Source organism: Pygocentrus nattereri, chromosome 24, assembly GCF_015220715.1.
Source record: "Pygocentrus nattereri isolate fPygNat1 chromosome 24, fPygNat1.pri, whole genome shotgun sequence".
NCBI lineage: Eukaryota > Metazoa > Chordata > Actinopteri > Characiformes > Serrasalmidae > Pygocentrus > Pygocentrus nattereri.
In genome coordinates this window covers 26,520,247-26,542,850 of record NC_051234.1, presented here as the reverse complement: position 1 = coordinate 26,542,850, position 22,604 = coordinate 26,520,247, and the positions used below count along the sequence as shown (strand labels likewise).

General features: G+C 40.0%; 1 protein-coding gene across 2 annotated transcripts in view; it reads right to left on the bottom strand.

The window, feature by feature from the left end:
* ctnnd2a (catenin (cadherin-associated protein), delta 2a) overlaps window positions 1-22,604 on the bottom strand; it is a 570,926-nt gene that overhangs the window by 169,856 nt on the left and 378,466 nt on the right. For both annotated transcript variants that reach the window (XM_017716448.2, XM_037534162.1), the window contains one exon: window positions 9,003-9,135. In XM_017716448.2, coding sequence (XP_017571937.2) covers window positions 9,003-9,135 — 133 coding nt within the window. The remainder of the gene's footprint in view (window positions 1-9,002; window positions 9,136-22,604) is intronic.

Here is a 22,604-nt window from a genome sequence, read left to right as displayed (position 1 = left end):
TTGGGGCATGTGTTTGTGATGTAAATGGGGTAACCCAGAGCTGGGTTTGAACTGCTGCTGTACCAATCAGCAGTCCATGGGATTTCCGCTGCACCACAGGGACGCACAGGCAATTCCGGTTGAAGCCCTTCAAGGAAGGGAAAAAAAAAGGGTGGGAAACAAAAGGTTAAACAAAATTGAATGCTAGTTCCAGTATGCTCAAACAAAGGCTGAGTTAGAAAGATGAAATAAAAGATAATGAGAACGCAAAAGACACTTTCAACATAATAATGACGGGACGGCAGACTTTATGCTTTCCTTCACTTGTTTACTCTTAGAGCAAACACCTTTTGTATGGCTTGGATTTTTTTTTTGGTGAGTAATTTGGGGGCAATTACTCTCTTTTGTTTTGTCCAGCCCTCTTCTTCCCTCTTATTTTTTGGGGCATTTTCTTTTCTCAGCCCTCGTTTTCTCTCTTTTTGGTTTTGGGGCGGTTTCGTTTCTTTTTGTTTTCTTTTCCTTTCAAAGACTAAGTACCGTATTGGTCACCCCTCTACAAAGGTGTGACATACACTGCCGTTTGCCGCAGCCTGAAGTAGGGCAGCCCGCAGGTGTACTGAGTGAGCCTGATTAGTCCATGGCTCCTCGCCGCTGTTGCCCTCTGCTGGCAACAGACGGTGTAGGCTGGGCGCCTTACTGCCGCCACCCTCTGCTGGCAGCAGGTGGGGCCGGCTGGTCCCTTACAATACTACAGCCTACATTACGAACAAGAGCAGCTTTAGCTACCTAGCTTATTATAGTTATACTATAGTGTACATTAGGAAAGAGCACAGCTTAGCTACCTAGTTTATTGTAGCTATACTATAGCCTTCACTAGGGACTAGCAAAGCATAGCTACCTAGTTTATTATAGGTACACTATAGCCTATGCTAGGAACTAACAGAGCTTAAAACTAAGTTCCCACAATCTGCAGAGACTATCTAGAATTGTAATGTTATATTCATAGACATAGAAGAAACATATTTTCATTGGCACTGGAAGATTTTTTAGATATCACGAATTTGCAGCAGGCTTAGGGCCTAGGCACCTTCAGGCCACATACAGCTACACCCCTGACTACAGTAAGATAATTCTACCATTGCAGTAGCAAATGGAGTATAAATGTTACGGAAGTTATGTAGTTAACAGTAAGTTACGTCGTAAGTGTGTTATGTAGTTAACCTACATAACCATCTGACTGTAGCACCACTGACAAAACTACTCAAACCTGATCTTTTCTAAAACATAGTCCACTGCCACTTTACAATTATGCAGACAATAACAAACATTGTATTTTGTTTCAGTTCAGTAATACATCAGTAAAAGACTTTTTAAAAATGACATATTATGTTTCTGTAACACCACTGAGTGCAACAATATAGACCGAAACAATACTTTTAATAAAGTAATTAAACTTCAGCATCTGTGTCATGCTGTTATAGGATGGAGATGATGTGACTAGCATCACCGCTGACCCATCAAGGTTTCCCCCCATTGCCTCCCTTTCTCCTATTACAGGGCAGAACCACTGTGTGGTAAATGCAAGGGAAACCTTGATAAAGGGCAGCGTGGGATGGAATCACTCCATTCACAAAAAGCAAAGAGCAAAATTATTAGGTAGGTTCAGCTCTGGCCCATGTCAGATTGAATAGGCAATCACAAGAATGTGCAAGAATGGTTTGCCTTGTCTTTTTTTTTATTTATGAAGTAGACTTCATGGTCACGCTACTCAAAAGCAAATACCCAACATGCAGGTATAAATCAGACAGCACTTCCTCTTGTCAGTAAATCATCACACAGTCTGTAGTATAATGTACTTGGAGAATTTGCTTTGGAAAAGAATGTAATAAACATTTTTAGCCACTACAACTCAAGGATGTATTGTACAAAAGATTCCATTTGTCCCTAAAGGCATCCTCAGCATATTGTGTGATAAAGTTTTATACTTTCAAATAAGAGTGAATGAAGTCCTGAATCTACTTGTATACTATTTACCAAAGCACATCAAGAGTAAAGAGGCAGCGATCATGAATTTTTATGGCCTATTCCAATTCTAATATCAGCCAAATTGGCCAATATTCGTAAGCCTTTATTAATATAAATACATCAGTAAAAGACTGTTTAAAAATGACATATTATGTTTCTGTAACACCACTGAGTGCAACAATATAGACCGAAACAATACTTTTAATACATCTTTACGATTTCAACTGAAAAGCAGACATCAATGTGGTAGTTTCACATAGTACTTCAGCATCTGTGTCATGCTGTTTTCCAACTATAACAAGACTAAAATAAAAAAAGAAGCATTCAAGGTTTTTCATTGACTAATTTAACAAAGAACAAAGCATACATGTAAAGTAACAATGTAAATGTTTATACTTTATACTTATTTTGCTCTTTACTTATTATTTTACTTATTTATATTTATCAGTGGTAGAATGACCCAGTACACAGCGCATGAACAGAGAAACAGGAACGTCTAAGAACTGGAAACTAACCTGGACTTTGCATGTATACCCCAGTTTCTTCTCACCTATTGCTAGCCAAAGGTATGGCCAAAGCTTTCGTCTTGAACACGCTGAACTGCAGGAGGCACCAAAACCCAAAGGCTATCATGCAGTCCAGTGAGTACAACAAGTAAGTTGTTGAAAACAGCATTTCTGAAATGCCTCTCAATGGGCCTCAGTGGGGTGACACGGACTGGTGTCATTTTTCACCATCCGTTGGCGTAATGTGAAAGGGCCTGTGTATTCATGCATTCTGCGACTGAATGGCAGTTGTGAAATAACTTGTCCAGGGCTCCTCAACCATCTGCCACAGCACTGTCACAAATAATTAACTCTTCCATTTCACCACCTGGCCACAAAATCACATAAACACACACACTGCACCATGGCAAATGTCCCTCCCTGTCCCCTGTAACAAACTGACATTTATAGGATGGAGATGATGTGACTAGCATCACCGCTGACCCATCAAGGTTTCCCCCCATTGCCTCCCTTTCTCCTATTACAGGGCAGAACCACTGTGTGGTAAATGCAAGGGAAACCTTGATAAAGGGCAGCGTGGGATGGAATCACTCCATTCACAAAAAGCAAAGAGCAAAATTATTAGGTAGGTTCAGCTCTGGCCCATGTCAGATTGAATAGGCAATCACAAGAATGTGCAAGAATGGTTTGCCTTGTCTTTTTTTTTATTTATGAAGTAGACTTCATGGTCACGCTACTCAAAAGCAAATACCCAACATGCAGGTATAAATCAGACAGCACTTCCTCTTGTCAGTAAATCATCACACAGTCTGTAGTATAATGTACTTGGAGAATTTGCTTTGGAAAAGAATGTAATAAACATTTTTAGCCACTACAACTCAAGGATGTATTGTACAAAAGATTCCATTTGTCCCTAAAGGCATCCTCAGCATATTGTGTGATAAAGTTTCATACTTGCAAATAAGAGTGAATGAAGTCCTGAATCTACTTGTATACTATTTACCAAGGCACATCAAGAGTAAAGACGCAGCGATCATGAATTTTTATGGCCTATTCCAATTCTAATATCAGCCAAATTGGCCAATATTCGTAAGCCTTTATTAATATAAAGTTCACACTGAACACATAAAACACACTAGCACCATCTTTCCAGCACTTCTATTGGCCAAAGTTGCAATATAAATAACATTATTTGCTCCTTAATGGGCCAAACTGATATTTGAAATTTGTTAAAGTTTAGAACAGTAAATTGTTCTTAATTAGGTTATGGAATTTCAGCATTGGTGTAGCAGCAGCACCCAAATACAGCCCAAGTGCACTTACTTGAGACATGTCAGCTACAGTGCTGTGCAAAATTTCAGAAACGACCCTTCATTTTTCAATATATTTCTATTCAAAACAGTCATTAAGTTATTCACTTTTCAGCAGCACAAAAAAAGCAGATAACATGACAACATCTTAAACTGAATCATGTTTTCATCATTTAGTGTGCCCACCCTTTGCTTTTATTACAGCTTTCATTCTTTTTAGAAATCTGCACATAATTCTTCCACATATCAAAGGTTCAGTCTTAGAAGTTGGTTGCATTTTCTACTTTTCACAATGTAAATTCCAAACACATGCAATGATGGTGAGCTCCTATTTTCTTTTCTCCATAGTCGCTTGACAGCTACACATCCTTTTAGTAGCATTGAGTTGTCTTCTCACAGTGAAAGGATGGAATGAGTGGAGCTTGATTTTCTCCTCTCTCAAAAATGAAAGTTTTAATTACCATTTGTCTGATGGTGACAGTTTTAGTGGTCTACCAGGACATTAGTCCTATTTTTTTAAAACTTTAAAAAAAAAAATTTTAACTTTTATTTTAAAATTTATTTTATTTTATTTTTTTATTTTTTATTTTTTTTTACTTATTTTCCTTTGGCTTTCCTCCTTCTTATGCAAGTGGATTATATAATCTCCACAGAAATCTCCTTTTGGAAATAAAATAAATGAAGGGTGATATCTGACTTTTGCCGTATTACAAAATTTTGTTTTTTTAAACTAATGGCGACCCAACTAAACACCTTCAGCGTGCATCACACATGGCGTGTAAATGTTAAAGCAGCAGTCGATGTTCCAGTGCAACATGACTTCACAACAGAAAAGCAAGTCACTGCAAAATGGTTTAAATGTATCTGAAACTAAATCGTGTGCCTAAGAAGATTCTGCTTGGTTTGACCACCAAGTGCAATGTTCCTAAACATCTTTTGGAAGCCTTGGACAACACCTCACCCTTAAAAAGAATAAAGGAGCCAAAAGGGTTCTTTAGAGCGAAGACATAGAAAACCCACTCTTGATTCCTTAAAAACCCGTTAAATGCTTGTTGGCTCAAATCAAGCTTATAATAGAAACCAATGGTCGTTGGTTTTGGGTCAACATTGTCCATGAAGATCAACCTTGTGCTACAGATGTGGCAGATGGAAATTCGGCAGAAAAATGCTGGCGTATTCGTTTAAATAACCGTCCAGTAAAAAAGATACTTAAGGGAACCTAAAGCAGTTCCTCTATAACATTGCTGCAACCCTTTTGGAACCTTTTATTTCATGGTAACATGGACAACAAAGGAGTGTGATAAATATATCAAGCCACATAAATATATTAAGAAATCCTGGAGCACAAGCTCCCCCCATACATCAGCTTTTTAGAATGGAGGTGAGCATCAGCTTAATTTGCTAAGGATGAATTATTAGTAGGCCATGATGAGAGAATTGTGAGAAATGAGGCGATGACACCAGGGTCAGCATCTCCACTCTGGGTGATATTCTCTGGGATTTTCCCTCAGTTTTATGTCCCTTATGAAGGACAGCTTCTTTTTTCTTCACAGCAAGGCACCAATCACTGCTCTGGGCTGTGGGGACTAAATAGTCTGCAGGGTGGTCCAACTACCAAATGTTCCAGCAGTAATGTAAAATTTCCCCAAGAGATCTCTCAGTTCAGGCCCAAACCGGTTTAGCTTCAGTGAAGAGCCAGAAAAGAAATGCAGCGAGGCATAGCAGAGAAAATGTCCAAGTGATCTGCTTGTGACCAGTGGCTCTCAAACCAGTCCATAAGGTCATCCAGATGGTCCAGAATTTGGCTCTTAGCCAGCTCTCAGGACACCTGCACCAGGTATTCAGTGATGACCAGTGATTTTTCTGCATATTTCCACTGTTAAAATATAAATAAAGTGAGCAGTTCAAACACAGATGTGAAATGATTCATTATAGAGAAACTAGCCAGGAGGAACTTTTTTTGCTATTCAAAAGCACCAGTGAACCTACACATGCAATCTGAGTTCTTATATGTAACGTAATGTTAAAACAGTTATAAATCGGAAAAAATAAGTTTTCTTTGGTTAATATTTTGCTACACAATGTCCTGCATGTACATCTACACCATAAATGTATTAAAAATAGATATTTTAGGCTGAAAGTGTATCTTAAAACTACTGTAAAACAAAGCCTCAGGCATCAGGCTATGCATTCATAATAACTCTGTGATGTAGCTTAAACAGGCATTAAGCGCTCCAGACGACTGGCTCCTCTGATCACCACTGTGAACAATTCTGACTCATTTTCTTATTGTCTCTACAGCATTTCACTTCAAACATTCTGAATTAATTTGTGGAAACACTGCTATTTACAAGGCTACATGACATTTACATAAGCTTGTCATGACAACTGACTTAACCCTACATAATTGCTTATTTCAATAGGTGTCATCTGACAAAAAGAGTACTTTAGCCAATTTTGATCAAAACCAGCAAACCTAACCTTTATAGCAAATGACGCCTATTGGAATAAGCATTAATAAACATTTATGTAGGGTTATGTCAGTTTGTCATGACAGGCTTATGTAGGTGTCATAAAGCCTTATGACCAGCAACCTAGAGTAAAGTTACCAACTTTGTTTGCATCTTTACCACTGAATTATACAATGTACAAAAAAGTTCCCAAAGGAGTCACTGAACATGTTCCCCTTCACAGAGACATTCATACAAGCAACTATCCAAATATACCTTAGCTGCTTTACAAACATCTAAAATGGCTAAATAAGGAGAGATTTCTTAGGAGATCAGACATAAGAGAACTCCTTTGCATAAGGAAGGAGAAATAAAATAAAGAGTTTCCAAAACTGGAGCTAAAAAAATCATTAAAAGATGCAAAGGACATTGGAGCTGCAAACAATCAGTTGAGACCTGGTAGACCATCGAAACTGGCACTGCCAGATAAACAGCACTACCAGAGGAGAAAATCAAGCTTCATTTTTGCTCCAGATCTAGAAAAAAAATCAGTGTTTCTGTCCATCCTTCCACTGTGGCAAGACAACTAAACACTATGGGTGGGAAAGGATGTGTAGCTGTTAAGAAGTCATTAATGGGAAAAGGAAATAATAAACATGAGAACAACATTTGCACAAGAAACTGAACACCTCAAAACTTGATCATGAGAAGAAAATGCAACCAACTTCTAAGACTGAACTTTGGACCTGTGGAAATATCTTACTGCAGATTTCTCTGAAAAACTGAAAGGGAGTCTCCTGAAAAGAATGGAAGCTGTAATAAAGGTAAAGCGTGACACACTAAATACAGAAACATTATTATATTTAGTTGTCAAGGCTCTTCTAAATATATACTTCCTGCTTTGATTCTGATGCTGAAAAATAACTTGTTTACAGCCATTTTTACTAGATATGTCACGGTTGGCTCCTCCCACTACTCCATGTACTCCTTTTGGTCTTCCATGTGCGTTTGTGCGTTTCCAAGTCCTGCCCTCTGTTTGGTTACTCCGCCCCTGATTGTGTTCACCTGTCCCTCGTTACCCCTTGTTATTTAAGCCCTGTGTTTGCCCTTAGTGTTTGCCGGTCTTTGTTGGATGTATCGGTCTCTGTTTGTTGTTTGACTCTTGTTTGAGGCTCTGTTCCTTTTGTCATGTCTGTCCCCCAATCTCTACGTGTTGGCTATATGAACCTGGACCGTTTTGACTATGACCCTGGATTTGCCCCTAATAAATCTCGCTTATCTCAGCGTATGCGTCCGCCTCCTCGCTCCCCGTTACAGATATTAAACAAATGAAAGGGAGGTCTTTGTTATGGTTTCTACTGCATGTTAAACAGGGCACAACACAACTTCTGAGTTGAGTTTACTGCTTTATGATTAGACCTGACCTTCAATAATGAAAAAGTATTCATTTCTAGTCTAGCGCTCAATAAAAAGCAAATACAATCTAATTTCTAGTCTAGTGCTTATTAAAACCAAACACAAGTTCATTTAAGCATTTTGTACATCCGCAAAAAAGTCTGAAAAACGGAAGATGAAGATTATGTTTGAAGCCTGTCTTAATATATACGACAGTTTATGAATGCTGAAGAATGATGGCCCGATTGACCCTGGCAAACTAAACTAATTTAGGCTGAGCTGTTTATTTTTTTCCCATTAAATAACATTTAAAAGTTTGTCTCACTCCTCTTAGCTAGCTTTGTTTCTTCAGATTTATTCCCCCAAATTTAATTTTCTCTTCCTCCCAGCCTCGCTTAAGCCTCTGGGACACAATTATGGAGCCGCTTCGAGCGGAATGGCTGTCAATACTCGCTTTCCTCTTATTGTGTGTCTGTGCATGGTATAATTACAGTGGCTATGCAAAGGCCCTCTTTACAATTCTACAAACTTACTGCTGGGAAATCCAGAGGCAGAGATTCAGCATCAAATTTCAATAAAGGCTTGAATTATGAATTATATGACGACGTGTACAAGAATTAATTTCATAGAACAAAACACATTAATAAACTGGCTTCGGTAAGTACTTTGAAAGAAAGGTTCCCACAGGACGCCGCAGTCGCTGAGAACAGCCGTTATGTCTCAGCATGCTGATGTTGAGCATTAGTTTGATTGCCAGTTAGAGTCTTTAGGTAGCAGTAAGTGTCGGTGTCAATTACGTTACACAAGGACATTCTGACCTAAATGTTTATGCTTAAATGATTCAAATTAGTTTTAAGACACACACCCACCCACACACCCACCCACACACAATGTTGCCAAAAGTATTCAGTCACCCATCCAAATCACTTCCATGGTCACAGGAAGGCCTGCAGACTGCTTCTACAAACTTTTGTGTGGTACCGTGACATAAAACATAACCTTCAACATAAATGGGCACAGCTAAACCGAAGTATGCTGCATAGATAAACATACGAGGGTGTTTATGCAGCTTAGTTTCCAATCAAAAAAAAGAAAAAAGCTTGTGTTGTTTGTGTCATTTTTACAAACATTTGACTGGTACTGTACTTGATAAACTTGAATTCTTGCTTTATTCTGACCTTGCCAAAAGCAGGGCAGGGAGTCTCAGAGAGAAAGTGTTTCACAGAAAAAGTCTGAGCACAGTTTAGTGTGTTCCCTTACCCAGAGGACAGTGCTTGTACTAGCAGAAAGAAGCCACTGTCCAGCTCCTGGGCGGGCTGTAGAAAAAGGGGGCCTACCTCCGCTTTAATCTTGTTGTCTCCGAAGCACAGGTGCTGGAGGTATGCAGCAGCGTTGGACTGAACTGAGGGGAACTGATGCTGTAGCATCTGAATAACTTCAGGCAGCTCAGGATCTCTCCAACCAAACTCCCTACAGATAGAGAGAGAGAGAGAGAGAGAGAGTGTCATTTGTGTCACAGTGGGACATTAAACAAAACATACACAGCCATTCAAACATTCAGAATCAACATTTTCAATAATATAAAAGCAATTTGGTTGCTGATAAATGTACAAAGTGAACATTCAAATCTTAGAGGTTTTATGTAATGAGCATGCTGGGGTCCCTGGTTAAAAGCTGGGAAATTGTCATAAATCCATAGACTATGATTGTTTTTCGATACATAAATCCATACAAATGTCATGAATGGACCTAAGGCAAAAATACAACTTGAGAAAAATGTAGAATATGGGTCCTTTCATTGAAAAGGCCTTAAATGACCTACTTAAAATATTGAATAAAACAACAAGACAAAGTCTTCTGGCATCTTCTTTATAATGTATAATAAGTTCCTCATGTACATACTCATTTAAACCATCAACAAGTAATCTATGTTGAATAATGAATTGTTTAATATGTATGCATTATGTTTATGCTCATGAAACTACTAAAAATGGCACAGCACCATCCCTAAACCGGATTAAAAATGCCAAGAGCATATTAATATGCACAATACCACATTGTCTTTCAGTTTCCAAACCCCATCCCTTTCACCTCTGCTCTCCACCCTGATGAATGAGGTATACAGCTCGGTATGTTTGGACATGCTGAGCAAATGAGATGGGGCAAAGAAGAACCGAAAATAAGCTACTGCTGTAATATTATTGATTAGAAAATACATCAGAGATTCTCAGTTTAGCCCCTGATAAATGTTAAAACTTAAGTTGAACAAGAATCGCTGTGAGAAAGTGAGGGGCAGTGCTAAAGAGAGTAGAGTGAAGCTGAATATGTTTGTGCTAGCTGAGCAGGTTAATAACACGCCATAAATACTGTCTATTTAGTGTTTTCGTGTCTTCTAACTTGCTTAAACTTACTTTTAACAAATTTGACTCAATACCAATTTCATATAATCATATATCACTGAAAAGGAGTTAACCAACTTAAAAAAAAGCATGAAAGTCATTCCACATTTATCCTCAACTGTCTGGAAGACACACTTTCTCAGTTTCTTAGCATCGTTAAAAGTTGCTGCGCAGTGGGAAAAAACGTTTTCACTGACATTGTTACAGAGGAAATGTTTCCCTTTATTGTATTACTCCCGAAAACAGAGAAAATGGAAAGACGGTGGAAGTAAGAATTGTGTGTGTGTGTGTTGTTTTGCTACAGCAATTCTCTTCTGCGCCATGGCTTGACCCAGACTGGATTTGTTCATTTTCACTGATGCTGGGTCATTTGAAATAGATGAGAGAAAATGGGTGCAGTTAGAAGACCGATTGTATATAGTGGAGCCTTCAATAACAATGAAACTACACTTAGAACTTTGGAACAGGATGGCAATGGCAGTAAAAATACAGGATTCTACTGTTACTAGCAAAGGACCTGGGCAGAATACACTATCACAATCCACAGAACTCGTCTCTACATCAATCCCCAGAGCTCAGTTAAGAAAGAGATGGAATTCTCAATGTGACTAGCGGAGTTCAAAAAGGATGAGTAAACAGATATATGAAGAAGCCAACCTATGTGTTCTCATAAAGCTGCATACCCACCCCTTGTCTACACTCATGCAGAATGTATGGCATGGGATATTCAAACTGATCTCTTTCTACTCCTCTACCGCCTTATGCAGGATTCTCTCCTTACACAGTCAAACCTTTTCTTCAAAGCGGCGGACGACTGCCGCAATACACAGATTTACAGAGTCAGTGCTTCAAAATGAATGCCTTTTATCAGCAAGAGATACCTGTCTGATAACGATCAACTGAACCAGAGGCTGGACACAGAACGGCCAGAGGCTTAGAGGAATAGTTTGGCGAAATGTCAAATTCACACCATTTTCCCATTACCACAAATGCAGCAGATCATCAAAGCAGGCTTGGTGTCTTAAGTTAACTTCTCTAGTTTTAAACTGAAGCCATGACACTATGTTGCTAACAAATAATGGAAGCTTAATACAATGAAGTATTATCATACACTTGCGTCAGACCGTGTTCAGGTGTTATGTAGGGATGTATATAACTGGATCATTTTCATACTCAAATATCCATAAACGTTCATGAGCAGATATATTGTTAACCACAGTGAAAACCAGTGGCAAAAAACAAAAACAGACTTTGGCTGAAAATAATGTAACACATTTTTAAAGCTTCTGTGCAGGTACATATCTCATTCATCAAGGCACAAACAATGTAAATGTTCCCACAAAGGTATAACAGTGGTTTTAAGGTTCAATGTTTACCTTACGTTTCTTTTACCCAGGTGAAAAGTGCATATCTGTATTTTTTCATTATCTAATGTTTTGAAACAGAACAATAAAATAAAAAGCCTTGAGACAAGACGGGTTGTGTGGAGTCAATACAACCTCCCCTTGTGGGGACCACCCCAGTGACAAGAGGGGTACTGCTCCAATGACAGTTTCATAGCTTTTTTTTCCGGAGAGTGGGTGACAGCACTGGTGTTTCATAAAAATACAGCAGTACACAGAGGAACATGTATTATCCAAAAACAGCTGAGGTAGGTTTTCACATTCCCATAAGTAGGCGGCTTCTTCAGGTGAGCTAACGAGCTAAGAAGTGTCATGTTGGATGCTGATGAGGACTCATCTTATACATGGGTATTTTCTCCTCAGTGGATGACGTGCCGACAAGTCGTCAAAGCTGAGTCAGAGAGCGAGCTGTTGTTCGCCATGGCTGTGGCCACATGACTTGTGTGAAAGCAGTGTCTGTTTTAATAGAGGTGAGTGCTACAATAATTTCACTTAGCTAATATCAGCTAGAGTAGCTAGCCTAGTTAACAATACAGCCAAACTGTCTGCTTTTCATCCACATGCCTAACAACACTTTCTTGGTAACACGCTCACAATCAGGCATTCTTGTTTCATAGCAGCAAAGTATAACACACTCTCAAGTGCAAGAAAAACCATTGCATTTAACTAAAACGTTTGTCTGTAATGAACACCCAAGCAGTGATTTTTGTACTCCAATGCTGACACCTCAAACAGTTAACCGAGTACTCAAGTCCCTGAGCACATGCCTATTGTTAAGTCATTTCAAACTGACTTGTTTATGACATTGTAATTACATGTAATTTTTCTACATTTTGTCCACCTTTGTAAACCAGCAAGGCTCTGGGATTATTGAAAGTCTCACGGAGCACTGATACAGAAATGAGTGAAACTAGCTCTATCCAGATGTTGTAGGACCCCGCTGTGCCCACTCACTAAAACCTTTATCCAGCTTTTATGTGGAGACGTCTTAAAGAAATTAAGGTTCTTATTCAATTTACTACTAAATGTGTGTCCAGGAAATGTACACACATGGAATGCCAGCATGCCACTTGAATAAACGGATTAATGAATGAAGAAAAGCAGATAAACATATAAGCTGGCTTGATGGCTCAGTTATGAGTGCTAGGTTAGCTCTCACCTTGTACTTTTCTCTGATTCAAACAGAGACTGTGGGGGATGATGGTTTTGTTAAAGCTGTGTGGGTGGGCCAAGCCATATCAGCCTTATGATTAGTAAAGGTAACTCTTACCTAAGTGTGGCCACATTCTGTAGGCTTCCTAGTGGCCATTCCAAAGAGAAAAACTCTCATCAGATTAAGTACGACACTGTTGGCTGTGTGTGTGTGTAATGTGACCGTGTTGAGCTGCTAGTGAGCAATGATGGGCGAAAGAGGAGGGGTGAGTCATTAAACTGTAGATACTGATATGCTTGCTTACTTACAAAGAACAAAATCCAATAAGCTTCTGTTAATGTAAATCTCTTTAATAAGATTCCATTCCAATACAATATATTAATGTTATTAAGTAAAATATGCATAGTTCAACTAAAGGACTTCCAAAAAAAACACAAACTGCATTTTTTATCTCCTGTGAAAAAGGGTTTACCCAAGATTAGGACTGCCCACACCAAAACAGGAGAATTTTGGTGTCATTTAATGGACACTGGAACATTTTTCATAGGGCATACTTTGTACATGCATATTGTTTGGCCACAGGAGCAGGATTAACCTAATTAGGAAGAAAACATGGATTTAGGATCCCTGAGGCTTTAACAACTCGACACTGAGGCAAGTGTGTGATTATTTAGACATGCTGTTTGTGTGTTGCTAATTGCTATGATCTGAGCTTTCATTGCTTGTTAGCCACATTAGCTGTGTTTGCACCTCCAGTGCAAAACTAAATGAGCGAACTTCAGAAGCCAAATATGTTTTAAATGACTGATTTTGCATTTAGATTTCTGGACAATCACTTAAGGCCCTAAGTGAAGGCCTAAAGATGAAGACGACCTCTTATAGAAGGTTCTGGCTGGGCAGATAAACATCAGCTCAGGCCTCATAGCGCAGGCCTCTTGCTGTCGGGGATGAGCCTCAAGGCCCACCGAAATGAAAACGATCGGCTGATAAGATAAGCGGTAGGTTTTTTTTCCGATTAATTAAAAGGTAGCAGGGAAGGAGGAAGGCTTTCAAATTCAACGTCAATCATGCCAACATGGGATGTGAGTGATGTGGGGATTGGAGAATGGTTATGGTGCTAAGTTGTGTAAAATATAGTTAAATGACGCAATTAAAATCCTTTTTTTTTCACCCCATCACGTCACCACAACACAACACAACAGGACCATCACTGGCAACCTGACAGAACTGGGACACCACATTCCGATGCTGTTTAGAGAACAAAGCGCTCATGCACATACGCACAGGAGCACTGTAACTTCTCCATTTCCCCTCTTAGGATTGCACATTTTCACATATTGCAAAACACACCTATGCTTCCTTCCTGCACACCCAGCAGGAGAAGTGTCAGAAGTAGACCCCAGCGGAGGTGACGAACTCAAACCTCAGCACTCATTCCGTCAACTCCTCTATCTTCATCTCAGGCATACCATACTCCCATGTTTGGCATGCAACGGAACAAAAAAAAATTGGAAAAATGAAAAGACAAATTTGCATCACGAAAGCTGTCAGGATACGTGTGTGTGGGCCATGACATGCTGCATGGCAGATCACAGTGCAACAGTAATAAAGCTACAGGGGACGAGTCAAGAGACACACGTGACCAAGCAATACGTTGTTTGTCCCATCTTGTCCATCAAGACTGTAGCATCCCAGCAAGGGGAAGTGGTCAGTCAGGAAAAGGTTAAAAGGAGACTAGGGAGGTGAGGGAGTCCTGTGTCTCATATAAAACTGACCTCACAACAATTTGTTTCAAATGTGAGCGGACGATTGCCAGCTCAATCCCCTAAGGACATGACTGAAGTGCCCTTGAGCAAGGCACCTAACGCCCAACTGCTCTGGGCAGGTGTGCTGACTGCCCCCCTCGTGTGTATGTTCACTAGTGTGTAAGTGGTGTTTCACTGCACAGATGGGTTACTTACTTACAACATCACAGTATCTCATGATTCACCACAATTAAGTTAGATTTTTTGGTATGATTCAGAATTAGGTTTTAAAAATACACTTAACACACCGGTGTCTGGTTTTGAAGTTCCTTTAAAGTCCAGTTGGGTTTCAACCTAAATGCACCATGTTATGTTGTGTACTTTATAGATCTTACAAGCGAAACGGTCATTTTGCTGGCTAACATAGCAGGTATATACATTCAGTTCGAGACATGAATGCATCCACTAGGATTAGATTCTGTGCACAAACATAAAATCAGAGAGCAAGGAAGAAAAAAAGGGACGTATTTCCCACAGACTCACCCCCAACAAGGGCTGTACACTTTTGACACAGCTGAAATCTGGCAACAAAGAAATTTACACAATAATGTAACTGGAGAAACTATTTGTACCACCTTCACCTGTTTTATGCAAATTTTGAAAATGTACTAAAACTGACTTTTTTTGAGGTGGGGGGCATCACAAGACATGCTGTAAATCAGATACAGCTGGATATGGGTGGTTGGTTAGTGTAGTGGGTAACACCTCTGCCTTCCATGCTGGAGACTGGGCTTCAATTCCCTGCCTGGGTAACCACCCTACTATACCAATAAGAGTCCTTGGGCAAGACTCCTAACACCACCTTGGCCTACCTGTGTAAAAAAACAATCAAATTGTAAGTCGCTCTGGATAAGAGCATCTGCCAAATGTTGTAAATGTAATTATCATGTAGTGAAATGCATGAATAGCTCCTATAATTCCATTTTTATACCTAAAAATTTTACTAATGAACACAAAAAACTTTTCTTGGAACTGAAAATACTGGTTTGATTATCCTACTTTGGAGAATGCTGAAATTAGCTTCTTATTCACCAGCTATTCCACCATAAATAACGCATCGGTTACATTTTACTGTTTGAGGAAATTTCTAATATCTACCTTGGATGGTTGATTAGCTGAGCTGTTTGAAATGGTGAGCAGAGAGCAAGCCTGAGCTGGAACAAGCAAAGTAAACTCATTCATCTCCTGTTTTGGGAACAGAAGTCAAATACAATCACGAGAGTATTATTGAACAGTGACCGTGTTCCAAGAACTGGTGCTAATAGCTCAAATATATTAACTCTTTGGTGAATACTCTGTTACTGGAGCCAGGACAAAACATGGGTCTCGGCAGCTACTCCTCCACACAGGATGTAAACCGCTGTCAAGTGCCAAGTCTGAAATAATTTCCTCAGCTGGGGATTTCTATAGCATCTTTTAGCCATTTAGCTGTAGAGTCTTGGATTTCACCATTTGCTAGGAGTGATTAAGCAACATTAGAAAATCCCCATTCACTCATTTCAGCCAAAAGTTCAGTTTTATTATTTTTGAGATGTTGCCTCTTACAGGCCACACATTTTTGTTTAGAATAATTTTAGTAGAAGAAATAACAATCCTTTTTTTTTTTTGCTGTTTAATCACCACTAAAACATTAAGCATTAGTGCACTTTTACAACTGTAATTACGAATGATTTGCATTTATATCACATTATAGTACAAGATTTGCTATTTGTTCACAAAGCGATCAAAGCTGTGGTCCAGTGGGCTTCAGCCTAGAAGACTGTGGCCAGGGCAACAGGCAGCACCTCAGTGGATAAGTGCCATCCCAGCCACTGTCCAGCAGGCTTCTGCTGCACAGCGTGTTATTTATAGCAGATGTTAATTATGGCTCTTCAGTCATGATCAATTTGTCCGTGTGTGGCCATTTAAGTGCAGGCCAGTGTAAACCGAAGCTGTCTGCACAATCTCACTAATAGCCATTAACTCAAACAGCAGCCAGATGGCAATGATGCCAGGCCACTGCGCTATACATTTAAAAGCCATTAATACAAATGCCACAGTACATAAAGTTCAAACTAGTTTGTGGTTTTACTCTATGGCCACTGACAGAGCTAATTTATCCAGCTTCAGTCAATATTTCCAGGCTTATTGTCCTACAGTTGCAGAAAACTGTAAGCAAGTGGACATAAAGGAGTAAATAACCCAAGCTTGTTGAAAAGGTGCCTTAATTAAAGCTGAATCACAATTAAGACGTGCAAAAACAATCATTGTGTTGATGGCCATGCTGGCAATGGGGCTTGCCAGCAGGCCAGAGGGAGAAAAACAGTCTGTTTAAAGGTGAGAACAGGGCAAGTGAGGGAAGATTCTTGAGGGACAGCAGGTAGAGTGATGGAGACATAAACTGAGATGTGTGTGTGTGGTGATGTGGACACAAGAGCCTGGGGCTACAGGCTATCAGCCCGTCCTTATCTATTCTCCTGCCCCATATGAAGAAAGAACAGCAAGAGAGCAAGCCACAGGTTGACAGCAGGACCTAACCAGAGTTATTATTCTATGAAATAAACAGGTTTTAATCCAGTTTTTATTTAGTTGGTTTCATGGTGAATAGTTTGTCAGAAACTAGGGCTCAAAGTAATTCCAAATTGCTAAATTAGCACAACAGCACACTGAGCTTGCAAGCTTCAGCCTCATCGGTTTTACAGATTTTACCAGATTCATGTATTCCTTCATCAGGGTTTTCTCACTACATTACCCAGGATGCATTACGCAAATACATCACACAACCACTGGGAATCCCTGTGGCGTCCACCACTCCTGAGTGTTACTGATCTGTAGGCTTACAAATACAGTCACACTAGTTTTAGTGTAACTCTGACCTTAGTTGTGGGACAAAGCAGCACAGAAAACAACAATTCTATCTTTATTCAGCTCAAAATGAATGCCAGGTAATAAACACATTTTACCCTTTTACCCAAAAGGAATCAAACTGAGGCACAGTATCTAGATAGCCAGACGGCTACCTCACTTACATTAGTTTTAGCCTCCTGTCCTCATCACCTGACTGGCCATTTCTGTCATATCAGCCATCAGTTCTCTCCATTGTAGTGATGATTTGAAGACAGTTAATGGTTTCATTCATTAAAAAGCCCACCACCAAAAATCCACCCAAAGCAGTGTTTTTTCAAAGGTTTCAAGATGCATCATTAGAAGGCAGGTATCTAGTCTTCAAACCAGAAAACCTCACTATAGAGACTAATGTTTACAACAGATGTAGCAAGGGTTACTCTTTTCATTCTGGCCATTCTTTGCTTCCACAACACTGCACAGAACACATTTCACTTTGGAAATGCAGAGGTACAAAGAAGAGTTTCTCTGCCTTGTTCGGGAGCTCAAGTTTTATAAGCTCTTTCACTCACAGCCCAGATCTCCGTAACTCAGTTTGAGCTGATTTTGGAGAAGCGTAAAGCAAATGAGCAGAACATCTAAGAGCAAACACGATTTTCTTCGCTCTTCACTGAAAAGGGAAACAGTGACACTGGGCTACTGTCTATTTTGTTAAAGTTCTAGTTAAAGTAGCGAGGCGAGTGCTTCGTTCAGAAGCTGAAACTGTTTCCCCACACAACTCGATGTTTGTAGCCCAGTCTGGGCCCCATTTGAGTTGCTTTTGGAGATTCTAATCCTTTTAGCATTTGGAAGAAGTTTGCTGGGACACTGCCAATATGGTATGTTTGCTGTTGTCATGCCAACACCAGAGACAACTGTGACTGATTAGAGACTTAATGTCACCAATGGCAGTTTACAAAAAACAGGAGGAATTAAATAATGATGCATTTGCATCATATGAAAAATTGTTTGGTGTAGCTGTTTAAAAAAAAAAAAGGCAAAGAATGAACTTACATTTTTTAGTTGTTAATCAGCTTCTGTGTCATTTTCTGTTAAATATGTGTCTTCTGCTGAAAATGTATGGCCTGAAAAATGAATGGCCATTTTGGCTGGAAATAAACGAATGAAGGGTGGTCTCTGACTTTTGCACAGGCCTATATACTCCAGGCCCTTAATCATTTTTAATCATGGAGTTCTACAAGGAAGTGTTTGGGTTGTCCTTCATAACACTCTGAAAACGGGTTATAGTCACAGTGCTATTGACCTCAATTCACTCAGTCACTCACATTAATCTGTTGAGGACACAGATGGAAATTACATCTAGTTAAAGAACCCAGCGACCAATACACAGTCATAACTAAAATCTTTATCAATGAGTTTTTAATGAGATGAGAGTCCAGCTCTCCTCCTCAGGCTCCGTGCTGTATTGATAAGCCAAAGAGTGCTTAAGAAATGAGATCGCAATCAATCGTTGCCCTCGGCGCCCTTATGAACATGAGGATGTTCTCCTGAGGAATGATTTGTTTTTTTTTCTTTTCTTAAGAGCTGGAATGAGGTAATTAACAGGGCAGTGGATCTTCACAGAATTAGGTTTTCACGGAAGGTACTGAAGGTAAATAACATTGAAATGTGGGCTTTCAAAGCAGGAGGAGTTGCTGATAGCAGGTTTTGGCTCTGTTATCAGAGACTGTTTCAACAGAGCGTTTGTTTGAGGTCATAGTGCATATTGTGCTGAATAATATATTAAAAGCAACTTGCATCCACTCCTAACGTTTGAGGGTTTAAGAAGAAAAGTCAGTCATGGTTGATCCCTAGAATCAAGCAGGCTGTATCTGTTACTGTGGCTTTTAGACTGAGATAAAGTACTGAGCAAAAGTTAGAGACCACTCTTTCTTTCCATTATGAGAAGTCATTACTGTGAAAAGAAATGTGTGAAGAAATCCAGAATTGTTGTATATCCAACAAAGAAGATGCTGGTGCTGTCAGAACAATGGATTGACTGCCCATAGTCCGGACCACAATATTAATGAATGTGTTTGGGATTACTCGGATTGTAGGAAGCAGAAAATTCAACTAGCTTCTAAGACCGAACTTTGGAGGTGTGGAAAAGTATCACTACATATTTCTTCGAGAAACAGTCTCCTGAAAAGAAGAGAGGCTGTGCTGAAGGCAAAGAGTGCACACACTAAATGATGAATCAAATCAAAGTTTACGTATATAGTGCTTTTTACTGTAGAAGTTGTCAAAAAGCAGCTCTACAGAAAAAAATCTGGGTCCGAGCCCCCATGAGCGTTGCCAATGGCGACAATCTCAAGTAAGAGAACAAGAACAAGAGGAAAAAACCTTGAGACTCAAAAGGGGACGTGTCCTCTTCTGGTCAAAAAAATGTATAGTAATGAGGTTTGACCATCAGTATATGATGTGGAAAAGGGGCAGTTGTGGGCTGGAGGTTAGGGAACTGGCCCTGTGACCGGAAGGTTGCAGGTTCGATCCCCAGCACTGACAGTCCGTGACTGAGGTGTCCTTGAGCAAGACACCTAACCCCCAACTGCTCTCCGGGCGCTGTGGATAGGGCTGCCCACCGCCCAACGCTCCTGGCAAGTGTGCTCACTGCCCCCTAGTGTGTGTGCTCACTAGTGTGTATGTGGTGTTTCACTTCATGGATGGGTTAAATGTGGAGGTGGAATTTCCCTGGTTGTGGGATCAAAACAGTATCACTTAACTTAACTTAAAGGAAAAAGCAGGAGTAGTAGTGTCTATGACGAAAAATGTCAGCAGGAATATAAGGAGGGTCAGTGATGTGCTGGTGAGGTTAGCACAGCGTTCTAAGCAGCTCCATAGTGGTCAAACTGGTCCAGATGGCTGGCAAGCAGATGGCACCCAATCAGGGCAGATAAAGTGACATCTGATATTAAATAAATCATTTGTTGAGGCTTCTGGGAAACTTTGAGCCTGATTTTTGCACAGCACTGTATACAAATGACCACTGTTCTAACTGGCTGCCCTGTATTGTGTCTGATGACACTGAAAATGACACTGATCATGAAAGGGTGATGCTGTAGGCTGCAGAGGCAGATACATGTGTTGAGTTTTGTGACATCACAACAGAATTCAAAACAGACTGTTTTGCAGCTTAGTTTACATGTAAATACTATACAGATTGAGGAGTGCGAGGTGCATTTAACAGCGTTTACTTACTACATCTCAGCTTTTATTTCAAAGCACCAAAGAAATTTAGGCTTTCCATGTTATAAGCCAGCTGAAATGTTCTTGCAGGCATACTGAATGGATGAGTGGGAGAAAAAATGGCTTCTCTCTCTGAGATTGATGAGAGCAGGGAGTGTGTGTGTGCATGTGTGTGTGTGTGTGTGCGTGTGTGTGCGTGTGTGTGGTGTGTGTGTGTTTGTGCACATCCTCTTTACAGTAAATGACTGAGGAGCAGAGTGTAATTAGCTGAATCAACAGAAAAAAGCCCGGAGATGAGCAACTGCATCATAGCAGTGAAACAGGTGTTTGCCACTCACTAAGAAACACTCCTTCCACAACAAAAGCGTTGTGGCACTCGGCGCACGCAAACATTCCTCCCCATCAAACTCAGCAATTACCGCTTCTTCACAAACTCTGTCATTCGCCGAGCTAATCCAGCACTCAAACAGCAATTAAACAAGATAAACATGACCACGAGACAGGACGTCTTGGCAGTCTCGCTTAATTTTGTGCAACAGCAATTAGGCCGCTAACACTAATGAGGTCAGACATGAAAGGAGTACTGAAATTGTTGCTAGGTGGTACCTATACAGGCAATGGTTACCAGCCTGCATTGGGGAATGCTCAGGTTCTTCGGTTTCAGGCAATTTAAAAATATGAATAATGTTTTAGCTTACAGAATCCTGCACGTTGTATTTAAACTCTGTAAGCTTCGTAGTGAAACTCTTATTTCGTGTTTAGGATTCTGTTGGAACTAAAGAGTTAAGGTCTTGAATGTCCAACTGACAATATTTTTTTTTCTGTGGTGTCCAGGTACAGCCAGTTCTCCCATTGGTTAGGCCTTCAGGAACTGGACTGAAGGCCTAACACATTAAAGTCAGTGAAAAGCAGAAACAATTGTGTGTTCTGAGTCACACCACAAAAAAAATGTGTTATCAACCATTTGAATTACTAAAAAAAAATCGCCAAGCGCATAAAATAAGGTTTTAAAATCAGGATAAAATGAGCAGTATTCTCTGCTTTGAAACACTGGGAGCGTGTCCCCTGAAAGTGTTGAAGACACAGCCCATTGCCGGAAAGGTGCCTCTCTTTGGCTTTGTGTTCTCCAGAATGTAACTGCTGCACCACTTAAGTAGGAATGGGCAAAATCAGAGCAAGAAGCGGGCGAATAGGAAGCCAACTTCAGCTTCATGCCAAAGTTAGCATATTCATTAGCTCTCTAGGTTAGGCAGCAGAGCCTCTCTGGGATTGAAATGAAGCTTCAAGTTCAGCTGACACAAACATACAGAATGTTCTTTCTTTCTAGCAGCTTTGCTGGATCTATACAGCCATAGATGTTTGAGCCGCCAGAGCCAGAATCCAGTTCAGAGCCAGAGAACACCGACCTACCTGAGAATCAAACTTGTTCCTCTCAGTCCGCAACAGAATGTTGATTTTTCCTCTCATTTATGCGTTACTGACCAGTATAACCTAATAAAATGACTCCGAGAGAACCACTGATGCTAATGTGCTCTAGTTTTTATAATGTTTTAGCATTCAGGGTTTGTTCTAAGTATGGCTCCAGTGCATCATAAAGAAATTATTTCAGGCCCACCCAAAAAAACCTGAACACAAAAAAAGATAAACAGATTAACAGCCTAACTCCACAGTTTAGTTCTACACAGTTCAGTCTTTTCACATTTTCAGCAATTATTTTCCAAAACGTTTAGTGTTGAGAAACAAAATCTCTGAATTTACGTTACACAGACTTTACTGATCAACATAATTAAAAGCTGACAGAAGAAATCAACCAACCATCTTTGGATTTCCAATTGGTAGGACCAAAGTTGTGAGAAGAAACGTCACTCTAGGCCTGGCCGTCTTGGATGTGTCTCTACCCATGAATATAAGCAGTAGTCTAACCAGCTTTCAGTTAGTTGGAAAACTGTAGCAGCAGCTCTGACAGGAATCTCTACTGAAAGACTCACTGTAAAACTGTGTGTCTTAACAACTGATGAACGCCCCTCGATACAGATAACTCAAACATCTCCAAAAGCCTGTAATTGAATCATCAGCATTCGTAGCATGCGATAGCAAAACTGTGGCAGGTTCATTAGGCTATGATCTTGAA